The 12456-nt window shown below is 45.4% G+C and overlaps 1 protein-coding gene across 1 annotated transcript in view; it reads right to left on the minus strand.

The window, feature by feature from the left end:
* The window catches only part of LOC109909474 (protocadherin Fat 3-like), a 335512-nt gene that overhangs the window by 56466 nt on the left and 266590 nt on the right, over window positions 1–12456 (minus strand). The window contains 4 exon segments of the mRNA XM_031796332.1: window positions 1–533; window positions 712–3446; window positions 4876–5086; window positions 6796–7071. The exon segment at window positions 1–533 is cut by the window's left edge and continues 957 nt beyond it. Coding sequence (XP_031652192.1) covers window positions 1–533; window positions 712–3446; window positions 4876–5086; window positions 6796–7071 — 3755 coding nt within the window.

Raw genomic sequence — 12456 nt, forward strand, 5'->3', positions numbered from 1 at the left:
TAGACTGATACTAAAGAGTGCTTGACAGGGATACCTCCATCTACTGCTTTAACAAAGAAAGACAGGACAGAGTTGCGCAGGTGGCTGAAACTCCCCTTGGTGACCATCCAGCCGTTGTCAGGGTCGATCTCTAACATATCCGCCACGGGCACGTGTGCCTCGCTGTAGAGCGAGTATGTCACCTTAGAGTTGGCACCGTCGTCAGGATCATATGCCTGGATCTGGGTCACCAAGAAGCCCTTGCCTACGTCGGATTTGACGGACGCACGGTATTCTGTAGCTCTGAAGCGAGGGACATTGTCGTTGTCATCCACCAGGGAGACCCGGACGGTGCAGTAGGAGGCCCTTCCACCCCCGTCCTGGGCCGCCACCGTAAGGACAATGTCCTTGTTGGCAGGGTCCTCTCTGTCCAGCTTCTCCAGGGTGGTGATCTGACCATTGGCTTCCACACTAAACTGGTCCTTCCCCACGTCGTTGACGAATGAGTAGGTAATCTGGCCAAACACTCCTGGGTCAGCATCGGTCGCCCTAACCTGGTAATAATAGTTAAGTTACTTTCTTTTAAATGGGGTATTGTACATAGTAAACATGTCAAACAAAACATATTACAAATACTATTACAAATATAGTGTCATGTGCATCAAAGATTCATTAAATAAAATACACAATTCATTACCACAAGCTGGATACTTTAAAATTAATGGCTCTTACCTGGATCACCTTGGTTCCTACCGCTGCATTCTCCCGTACCTCTGCATCGTAGGCATTCAGTCCAAACACAGGGCTGTAGAGGTTGGCCCCCAGGATACTGACGTGCACCTGGGCTGTGCTGGTGAACACCCCATCAGAAACGGATACATTCAGACTGTAGGCTGGCTCCATTCTCTGCTTCCTGTGACCAGACAGCGTGATGATACCTGTCTTACCATCCATCACAAAGTTCATCCTCTCGTTTCCTGACAGGATGCTGTACTCCAGTTTGTCATAGTCGGAGCTGTCAGCATCCGAAGCCTGGACGCAGGTCACAAAATAGCCCCTCGTGGCCAGTTCGCTGACATAGGCCTCGTAGAGAAGCTGGTTGAACACCGGAGGGTTGTCGTTCATGTCATTCACCACCACCGTGACCGACACTTCACTGCTCAGCGGTGGGAAGCCGTTATCGGTTGCCCTGACGATGAAGTCGTAGCGCTGGACCAGCTCGTGGTCTAGCATGCGGGCGGTCAAGATGAGGCCGCTGCTGCTGTCGATGTGGAAGTGGTCGGTGCTGTTGTAGGCATCTGAGGGGTAGAATATCTGATAGCGTACAATGTTGTTCTTCTCAGAGTCTTTGTCGGTAGCCACCACTTGCAGAGCCGGAGTGCCAATCATGGCAGTCTCAGACAGAACTGCCTTATAGGACATTTTCTCAAACACCGGAGGGTTATCATTGAAATCATTAACTGTGACATCTACGTCCACCTCAGCACGGGCACCGGTCAGGTAGTCTGTGGCTCTGATGGTCAGACGGAAGGATGGGGCGATCTCATGGTCCAGGGAGTTGATTACTCTGATGACTCCGGTGTCAAAGCCGATGTCGAACTGCAGAGAGGGGTCTCCCTCCACGATGGTGTAGATTATGTTCTGGCCCTCAGGGCTGGTGGCGTTGATTCCTAATATGGGAGTGTGTACCGCTACGTCCTCGTTCACCGACACTGCGTAGAAGGACTTGTCGAAGACGGGCATGGCCTTGTTCACCACGGTGATGGGGAACTCTAAGGTGGAGGAAAGAGGAGGGTAACCTCCGTCCTTGGTGTAAACTACCATCTGGTACTCCTGGTTGGACAGGTCAGACTCAAAAGACTTCTTCAGACGGAGGCCGCCTGTCAGCCTGTCGATCTCAAAGTGTCCGTGGTCGTCTTTCAGGTAGTAGGACACCTCTCCGTTGATGCCTTTGTCACGGTCCACGGCGGTGACCCGGAATATGGCCGAACCGGGTTCGGCCTCCACTTGGACAGCAGCGTAATACGGTAGTCCCACGAACACAGGAGCGTTGTCGTTAATGTCCTCTACCTGCACCCTGACCATTACCCTGGCAACACGCAGACGGTCGTGCTCCCTCCCTGCCTCCACCACCAGCTCATAGAACTCCTGCTCCTCACGGTCGAAGGGAATGCCAGTGGTCTGGATTACGCCAGAGGTGGATCGGATCCGGAAGCGTGTTCCAGGATTCAGTAGGGTGTACTTGAGGGGCTCGTTGAGGCGATTCCCCACTGCGTTGACCACGGCAACTTTGGTGATGTTGGTATTGTTCTCTTGGATGGACGAGGAGTAGAGGCTGTGGGCAAAGAAGAGGCCAGAGTCCAGCGTCTCACGGACCAGAACAGTGACTAGAGCAGTGCTGGAGAACTTTCCATCAGACACTTTGACGTTGAAGCGGAACCGTTCCTTGGAGAAGTTGTTGTTTTTGACGGTGATGATACCGCTGGAGGGCTGGATGGTAAAGTGCTCCAGGTTGCCATCTGTCACTGAGTAGGTGAGCTCTGTGGGGACATTTTGGTCTGGGTCCATAGCTGAGACCTGTAATGCCTCCACTCCTACATAGGTGGGCAGCAGCAGGACAGTTTCGTAAGTGTCTTGGGTGAAGCGAGGTGGAGAGTCATTTGTGTCGATCACCTGGATGGTGACCTCGGTGGGGCTATCCGCTGTCAGCTGAGGCCTCCCACTGTCTCTCACATGAACATGAAAGTTAAAACTAGCAAACATCTCGTGGTCCAGGTTGGCGATAGTCCTGATGGAGCCGGTGCCAGAATCCACTGTAAAGAACATCTTGGCTGTGTCCTCAACGATCTGATAGACCAGGAGAGCGTTCTGGTTGCGGTCAGCATCAGTGGCCTTGATGACCAGAGGAGTTTTGTCTGGGTTCAGGACCACACTGTTGATGGGTGCCGCCTCGCTGATACTACCCTGGTAGCACAGCAGCTGGAACACAGGTGGGTTGTCGTTTTCATCGACCACCCGTATGAGCATGGTGGCGTTGGAGGCCATGCCAGCCATATTGGTGGCCTGGACGATCAGGTTGTAAGATGCTGTGGTCTCATAGTCCAAGGGTTTCTGAGTTGTGATCACGCCACTGTACTGGTTGATCCTGAAGGTGCGTTCGCTGTTGCCATGTCGGATGTCGTAGGTCAGCGTGGATTGGCTCATGGCGCTTACTGTGGTGACAGAGGTTCCCACGGCAACGTTCTCTGTGACCTCGGCCTGGTACTCGGTCTGGGGGAACTTGGGTCCGGCGTTGTCGGAGAGTGTGACGGCGATGCGAACCACAGAGGTGGCAAAGAGTGGCGGGGAGCCGTTATCGGTGACTCTGATGGTAATGACGTAGTAGCCGATGGTGGAGAGGTCGAGTTCGCGGGCCACAGAGATGATCCCCAGAACCGGCTCAATCCGGAACGTGTTCCCTGTGTTGCCTAAAGGAAAACAGACATAAGAATGAATGATAAATACTAGTGCATCGAAATCTATATCAACTGCTTGCATATTGTCATCTATTATCGATATACTATCTATATCAGTGGTCTCCAACAGGTGGATCGGGAGCTACAAGTAGCTTGAAGCCCACCTCCGAGTAGCTTTCTAAACAATTCTGAAAGTACATACAATTACCACGTTTTCCCACGGCAAAATGTCATAAACGAATCTCACAAGTATCAGACACCGCAAGCTCCCAGCTACTATCTAATCAACGCAATATTAACATTATCCTACCCCTGGTTAGCCACTATTGGCTTCAAAAAGCAATTCTAATACAATATCTGCCAATTAATGTCCAGCAATATTGCCCTTGTCTATCTGTGTGGTGCGCTGGTTTGTCTATCACTCTGTGTGGAGCCAGTTGATGTGATAACCATCTTGTAGGTTGACAGAAATACGTTCCCCAAAACATTCTCAATTAAATGTTAACTGCAAAGTAGGCTTACCTGGCAGAAGTATATCATGAGTAAGTATATCATTTGTATCTATTATTTGCACATGTTTCTAATGAAAAGAGTAGCAGCAGTACAGAACCATCGCTAGACCGTCATATTAGATTACACTCCAACATAAATGTGTTAGTTTACTTCCAGACCCCCCCAAAAAGGGGTCTTCTGATGTGATTTAAGCATGACATGGACTCAGAACATCCAATTGTATTGTTTTTCTGTGAACAATTGTACATTTGAGAGTAAAACGTTCATTAATCTAAAATCAGGTTAAATAAAAGTGAGAAAACATCATTTGCGAAAAATCTAACAGAATTTTGGGAAGAAATAGGAGATTTTATAGGACCCCCTTAGAGTGGTTAATAAACAATTATTTGAACAGGTATATTGACAGAAAACATCTTGAACACTAAGGACCTGGGAAGAGTTACAAGGTAGAGGAGAAGAATGGGCACATTTAAAAGCTGGAAGTAAATAAATTGTGGCTCCCACCATGTTTCATTTTTAAAAGTAGCTCTCATGCTAGAAAAGGTTAGAGAACCCCGGTCTATATCTTTGCATAGTTAGACACACCTTATTCTTTTGATAGTTCTAAAACTCTTATTATAAACTGGGTGGTTTGAGCAAAGAAAGCTGATTGGCTGAAAGCTGTGGTAAACGGTATCAGATGGTATACCATGGGTATGACGAAACATGTATTTTACTGCTCTAATTACATTGGTAACCAGTTTATAATAGCAATAAGGCTCCTCAGAGGTTTGTGATATATGGCCAATATACCACAGCTAAGGGCTGTGTCCAGGCACGCAGCGTTGTGTCATGCTAAGAACAGCCCTTAGCTGTGGTATATTTGCCATATACCACACCTCCTGGGGCCATATTGTTTATTTACAAAGCCATTTGTATAGTTGCTCACCTGATTCCATGGTATAGAGGAGTTCTGCGTTCTCTCCTTTGTCTTTGTCCAGGGCAGTCACCTGGAGCACAGCAGAGCCCACTGCTGCAGACTCATAGACCGAACCCTCGTACAGAGCACTGGTGAACACTGGGACATGGTCATTAACATCCTCCACATCCACCAACACTCGGGCCAGGTTCCTCCTGTACGGAAACTCTTGGTCTTTTACCTGAGGGCGAAAAATGATTCTAATCATTAGTCTACTAACGCAGGTGTATAGTATTATCAGACACTATTACATTTCTCATTATTTAACCAGCATGAGGGAAAATGAACACTTGCCTATTACAAAATAACTTTATGTGTTACGGCAATGAATAAACATACAAACAGAATCAATAGGACAACATTACTGGAGTTTCCCTGTAAAACATGTACTGAAGCTTTAACTTCCCATGAAATCTAAAGGGAGTGTCACTGCAAACCGTTCTGGGTCTTTTGGGACGGACTAATCCCGTCATTGGGAGATCAGATGAGAATTTGAGTGCTAATCAGATGGATTTATACGAGACTCTCCACAACAAGAGAACGGGATCAGAGGCAAAGCCTGTCTCACACGAGGCGCCACACAGGGGGAGTATTAATAGAACCAGCATTAGCATCAGAATTAGCGCTAGCTCTGCTGGCAGTATTATGAAACGCTGGCTAGTTCAACACACTTAACACAACCCAATGGGCCTATGAGTGGTATAATAGTCCTAGACTGAATGGTATTATGATACTGAGGAAGTGTTAGGCGGAAGATCACTGGGTCCATTGGAGACAATAGAGTTGTTCTGTCTCTGTTCTGTCTGTGTCTATGTACGCCTGAGGCTCAGGATAATAGGTGTGTCATTGTGGCTCAGTCGTTCTATTAATCAAAGCAGCTACGCACAATAGACAAAACTGTTATATGTGCTCTGGTTGGGGAAAGTTATCTTGGACTCTGTCGTGGTTATGTGTAGTCAATGTATATTTATATTGTTAGACCTCTTATCTCTTTGGTGCAGGAAGATGTTATAATTAGGAGATACTGATCATATTGCAGCCTATACCAATGCCCTTACATACCTGGTTCCAGCACAGCAGGCACTGTCATGGGCACGCCGAATGCCAGATATTAAAGATACTATCTACCTGTGGATTTCACCAAATTAAATCAGTGAGCCCGCCTAAACTTAAATACAGTATTTTCCCCAATAAAAAATGTCAGGCAGACGTTCCTATCTGGCTTCAAAATGACACCATATAATCTATAATTATAATGATTTGAAAAACGGTACGACTACAGTGGTAGAATGAGCAGTCGTTTCCTATTTATGTTACCTACTGAACCAGATGAAATGAAGTAAAACAGAGTGAATGAGGATGATTCATTTCAGAACTCCACACACACACACACACAAACACAGTCAGACTCCACATACACACACACACACGCACAGTCAGACTCCACAAACACACACACACACACACACACACACAGTCAGACTCCACACACACACAGTCATGGTTTCTAAAACCGTCTCATTCCCCTGACGAGGGTGAGATGTTGGTTCACTGCTCTCAGTAATTTGTGTAATTGCTTAACGATGAGCTCAGGTAAAATGAGAACACAGACAGGAGTAGTCAGCCTCTAGCAGGAGAGCTGGGTTACATTAGAATATTAAGCTGCCGCAATAAAGATAATGCTCTTGAACCACTACATCTCTACTGTCTTTTCTCCTCTCCTCTCCTCTCCTCCTCTGACAGCTTCAACACATCCATGACCAACGGAGGGATTTTTCATGTAGAATCTTAAGGGAATGTGACCAAATAATGCAAATGGAATCCTCCCTTACAATGTGATTCAAGATAACCGAACCATATTTGATTACATTAACATTAACGGTCTCTTACCATGACAGTGAGGATGTGTTGTGCTCTAGCCTCGTGGTCCAGTCTCTCTGTAGTATACACTGTGCCCGTGTTGGGGTCAATACGGAACAGACGCAGGCTGGAGGGGTCGATGGCGCTGTGGAGGGAGTAGGTGAGACGGTGGCGCTCGTCACGGTCCGACGCTAACACCTGGACCACCTCCGTCTCCGGGGGCGTGTCCTCAGAGATGGTGATGTCATAGGTGGGCTGAGAGAAGACAGGAGCGTTGTCGTTGTTGTCCAACACTGTGATGTGGACCTAGAGAGGTGAAGGAGAGAGGGTTGTTGTGGGTAGGGTTAGGCCAATATGTCATAGTACTACAACACACACAGATGTTTTTGTGAAGGGTAGGCCATAACATATACAGTCGGTCAGATACAGCACAGTTCCGTGTCATACAGCACATATTTGCGAGTCTGTCACAACTGTTATGTGAATAAGAGGTTTTTGCAGTTCATGTATTTATATTCACCATGTACCGTATATGCCAATCGAGACATATGTTTGCTGACGTGCTTGTTGTGTGTCATGTACTGTGTTGACGGTTGATGACTCATGGAAACCTTGTGAGTCACAAACGGCAGATTCCCATCGCAGATGACAAAGGCGGTTGAGATGCGTAAGAAGGGCGTATTGGGAGGCCAACGGCAGGGAAGGCTAAATATAAGACAGAAGCAGCAGAGGTCTTCCTGCCGGTGACCAGCGGAGATTTCCCCCATTGGGCATCAGGCTGAGGCTCCATCTGTGATGTTGAAGAAGGGAACTCTGCACAGCCTCTCATGACTGGCTCCACTGTCAGCACGTCTTACAGGTGTGTATGTGAGCCGTGTGTGTTTCAGGGTTCGTACAGACAGTGGCAAGTCAAATTCAAGGACTTTTTCAATAATGAATATTGATTTTCAAGGACCATCAATTTGTAATAGTTCCTATTATGCAATTGTTTCTATTCGCCAACAGATGGCAGTATATAGCCACAACCTCATGAAAAAAATTAATTAACTTACTATTTTTTATTTTATTTTATTTCACCTTCATTTAACCAGGTAGGCTAGTTGAGAACAAGTTCTCATTTACAACTGCGACCTGGCCAAGATAAAGCAAAGCAGTGCGACACAAACAACAACACAGAGTTAGACATGGAATAAACAAGCATACAGTCAATAATACAGTAGAGAAACGGTCCAAACAGTGTTTGATACATTGCCGATACATTGATACACTGCCGATTTTGCAGGTTTCTCCAACATACAAAGCATGTAGAGGTCTGTACTTTTTATCATAGGTACACTTCAACTGTGAGAGACGGAATCTAAAACAAAAATCCAGAAAATCACATTGTATGATATTTAAGTAATTAATTTGCATTTTATTGCATGACATAAGTATTTGATACATAAGAAAAGCAGAACTTAATATTTGGTACAGAAACCTTTGTTTGCAATTTCAGAGATCATACGTTTCCTGTAGTTCTTGACCAGGTTTGCACACACTGCAGCAGGGATTTTGTCCCAGTCCTCCATACAGACCTTCTCCAGATCCTTCAGGTTTCGGGGCTGTAGCTGGGCAATACGGACTTTCAGCTCCCTCCAAAGATGTTCTATTGGGTTCAGGTCTGGAGACTGGCTAGGCCACTCCAGGACCTTGAGATGCTTCTTACGGAGCCACTCCTTAGTTGCCCTGGCTGTGTGTTTCGGGTCGTTGTCATGCTGGAAGACACAGCCACGACCCATCTTCAATGCTTTTACTGAGGGAAGGTCTCGCCAAGATCTCGCGATACATGGCCCCATCCATCCTCCCCTCAGTACGGTGCAGTCGTCCTGTCCCCTTAGCAGAAAAGCATCCCCAAAGAATGATGTTTCCACCTCCATGCTTCACGCTGCATGGTGTTCTTGGGGTTGTACTCATCCCTCTTCTTCCTCCAAACATGGCGAGAGTTTAGACCAAAAAGCTCTATTTTTGTCTCATCAGACCACATGACCTTCTCCCATTCCTCCTCTGGATCATCCAGATGGTCATTGGCTAACTTCAGACGGGCCTGGACCTGCGCTGGCTTGAGCAGGGGGACCTTGCGTGTGCTGCAGGATTTTAATCCATGACGGCGTAGTGTGTTACTAATGGTTTTCTTTGAGACTGTGGTCCCAGCTCTCTTCAGGTCATTGACCAGGTCCTGTCGTGTAGTTTTAGGCTGATCCCTCACCTTCTTCATGATCATTGATGCCCCACGAGGTAAGATCTTGCATGGAGCCCCAGACCGAGGGTGATTGACCGTCATCTTGAACTTCTTCCATTTTCTAATAATTGCGCCAACAGTTGTTGCCTTCTCACCAAGCTGCTTGCCTATTGTCCTGTAGCCCATCCCAGCCTTGTGCAGGTCTGCAATTTTAGCCCTGATGTCCTTACACAGCTCTCTGGTCTTGGCCATTGTGGAGAGGTTGGAGTCTGTTTGTTTGACTGTGTGGACAGGTGTCTTTTATACAGGTAACGAGTTCAAACAGGTGCAGTTAATACAGGTAATGAGTGGAGAACAGGAGGGCTTCTTAAAGAAAAACTAACAGGTCTGTGAGAGACGGAATTCTTACTGTTTGGTTGTTGATCAAATACTTATGTCATGCAATAAAATGCTAATTAATTACTTGAAAATCATACAGTGAGATTTTCTGGATTTTTGTTTTAGATATCGTCTCTCACAGTTGAAATGTACCTATGATAAAAATTACAGACCTCATGCTTTGTAAGTAGGAAAATCTGCAAAATCGGCAGTGTATCAAATACTTGTTCTCCCCACTGTATATAGTGTGTGCAAATGAGGTAGGATAAGGGAGGTAAGGCAATAAATAGGCCATAGTGGTGAAATAATTACAATTTAGCAATTAAACACTGGAGTGATAGATGTGGAGAAGATGGATGTGTAAGTAGAGATACTGGGGTGCAAAGGAGCAAAAAAATTAAATAACAGTATGGGGATGGGGTAGTTGGATGGGCTATTTACAGAGGGGCTATGTACAGGTATACAGAGGAGCTATGTACAGGTGCAGTGATCTGTGAGCTGCTCTGACAGCTGGTGCTTAAAGTTAGTGAGGGAGATATGGGTCTCCAGCTTCAGTGATTTTTGCAATTCGTTCCAGTCATTGGCAGCAGAGAACTGGAAGAAAAGGCGGCCAAAGGAGAAATTGGCTTTGGGGGTGACCAGAGAAATATACCTGCTGGAGCACGTGCTACGGGTGGGTGCTGCTATGGTGACCAGTGAGCTGAGATAAGGGGGGAATTTACCTAGCAAAGACTTACAGATGATCTGAAGCCAGTGGGTTTGGCGACAAATATGGCGCGAGGGCCAACCAATGAGAGCATACAGGTCTATATATACTATTCATCACTACCTTACAAGTTCTACCCAAAAATACGTGCTTCACCACTTATTTACTACATACATGAGTGGTAAGTCAGGACTGATGATGTTGACTGATTTCCTTATATAAGCTCAGTAAAATCTTTGAAATTGTTGCATGTTGCATTTATATTTCTGTTCAGTGTACATAATATTAAATTGTATTTATATTTAAATTGTCTTTATACCATAGACGACTACATTTTAGCTCCCAAAGGCTATCCCAACACATAATGACATGAAAGTGAATTCTGACAGTGTAAAAGGCCCTTAGTTGTCTCTAAAATGTAATAAGATTAAAGACTGGGGACCCTTTTTACATTTTAGGGGACCCCACATGGGTTCCAGACCCCAAGTTTGGGAACCATTGTACAACTACCCTCTCTCCCTGCTTCCTCCAATGCTTCCCCTCTCTGCGTATCAAATCAAATCCAATGTTATTAGTCACATGGGCTGAATACAACAGGTTAAGGACCAGTTAACTGCTTACTTACACGCCCCTAACCAACAATGCAGTTTAAAAAAATAAGGCTAAGGATAATAAATAAAAGTAACAAGTAATTAAAGAGCAGCAGTAAAATAACAATAGCGAGACAATATCTCCTTTGCCTCCTCCATTGCAGCCTGACTCGCCACTGTCTGTCTCACTACTCTTTGTTATAAGAACTTATAGTAGCCCATCTTTTAATTATAGCTAGCTTAATTTCAGTCAGCTGCTCCTGCTGAGGTCAGGCTCTGTTCAACGTTAGCTTCTAACTTCATCCTTCTATCCAGGGGGGGTGTACACCCATAGGGATTTAGTCAGCACATCTTGCAGGGGAGTGTAGGGACTGTGATGTGTGTGTGTGTGTGTTGGAATGAATAGCAAGGGGGTTTGGACAACGTGAACAGGTACCATCACGCAGGGTGTGACATGGCTTAATGGACCGACTTAGACAGAAAGAGCTACACAGTCTGAGTAGAGAGTAGAGTAGCTAAGAGGGGATGTTTTTGGCTTCCTGTGCTCTAGCTAGCTACTAGACCTCTGTACTTAATGAGGATACCCACTGGGCACACACTGGTTGAATCAGCGCTGTCATTTCAATGAGATTACATTGAACCAACGAGGAATAGATGTTGAATTGACATCTGTGCGCAGTGGTTTGGCTCTCCCTTTTAGGGCACACAGCAGTAAAGCTCCGTTGTAGTTCCCTCCAGCTATCATTCTGAACGAACAGAGTGAGAGAGAGAGCGATGAAAGGGAGAGGGGGAAAATAGAAAAATGTGATGTGAGTGAATGTGTTCATAATGATCTAAATCTACAGCATTATCACTATCAGCAAACTATCATTTTCACCAGTTTCCCTGTCACATAGTCTCAGAATGCACCGTAGGAACATGACAGACAGACAGATATGACAAAATGACAAAATACACATGAATATAAATTATATGTATGAATTTGTCCTTTTCGCACGACTAATTCCTGGGTATTGAAAAGCACTGGCCCTGAAAATGACAACGGAGAGAACAGGTAGAGTGACATATGCGTGAAACGGACTGTCATAGGGAAATTATAAGGTGTCTTGCAAGCACATTCCATATGTCAGCGCATTCCCTTCCGCTCTATAAAAATGCTAATCCATTCTACTGTATGTCTGTGGGTGTGTGTGTGTGTGTGTGTGCGTGTGTGTGTGTGTGTGTCCTGTTCTGCCACAGTCACCTGCATTTAACACACAATGAACACACATTGTATATGACATGACATCTAAAAGAGGAAAGAGAAATACAGGTATATTTCCTATCAATTTAAATTGCGATATTTAAATTGTGATATTTAAATTGTGATATTTAAATTGTGATATTTAAATTGTGTCCAAACCACTTTAGAACATGACAGTCCTAACTTAAACAGAGATTGAAAAATAATCTTCACACGAGCTCAGTTTACACACTAAAAATCTTGTTCCTTTTTGTTTGGAATGTTCAAACACAGCCTGAACAGTGCAAAGGATCAGAGCAGGACGTGACAGGACAGGGGAGGCTATTGTCCTCTGTACACATCGCGTCCTTGACCAGAGGAATTAAACGCGGGGGAAGAGAGTGCTCCGATCACTCTGATAGGACTTTGACACGCCATCATTCATGTGAAAATGTGACGGGCGCCATCCATCAAACCATGTAAAGACTTTTTTCGAAATGGTTGATGGAAAGAAAAATAAATGTCATTGGGAATGGGGGTGTAGTGTCTGTCTATGAAGGAGAGGTCTGTGTATATG

Source organism: Oncorhynchus kisutch, linkage group LG18 (genome assembly GCF_002021735.2).
Source record: "Oncorhynchus kisutch isolate 150728-3 linkage group LG18, Okis_V2, whole genome shotgun sequence".
NCBI lineage: Eukaryota > Metazoa > Chordata > Actinopteri > Salmoniformes > Salmonidae > Oncorhynchus > Oncorhynchus kisutch.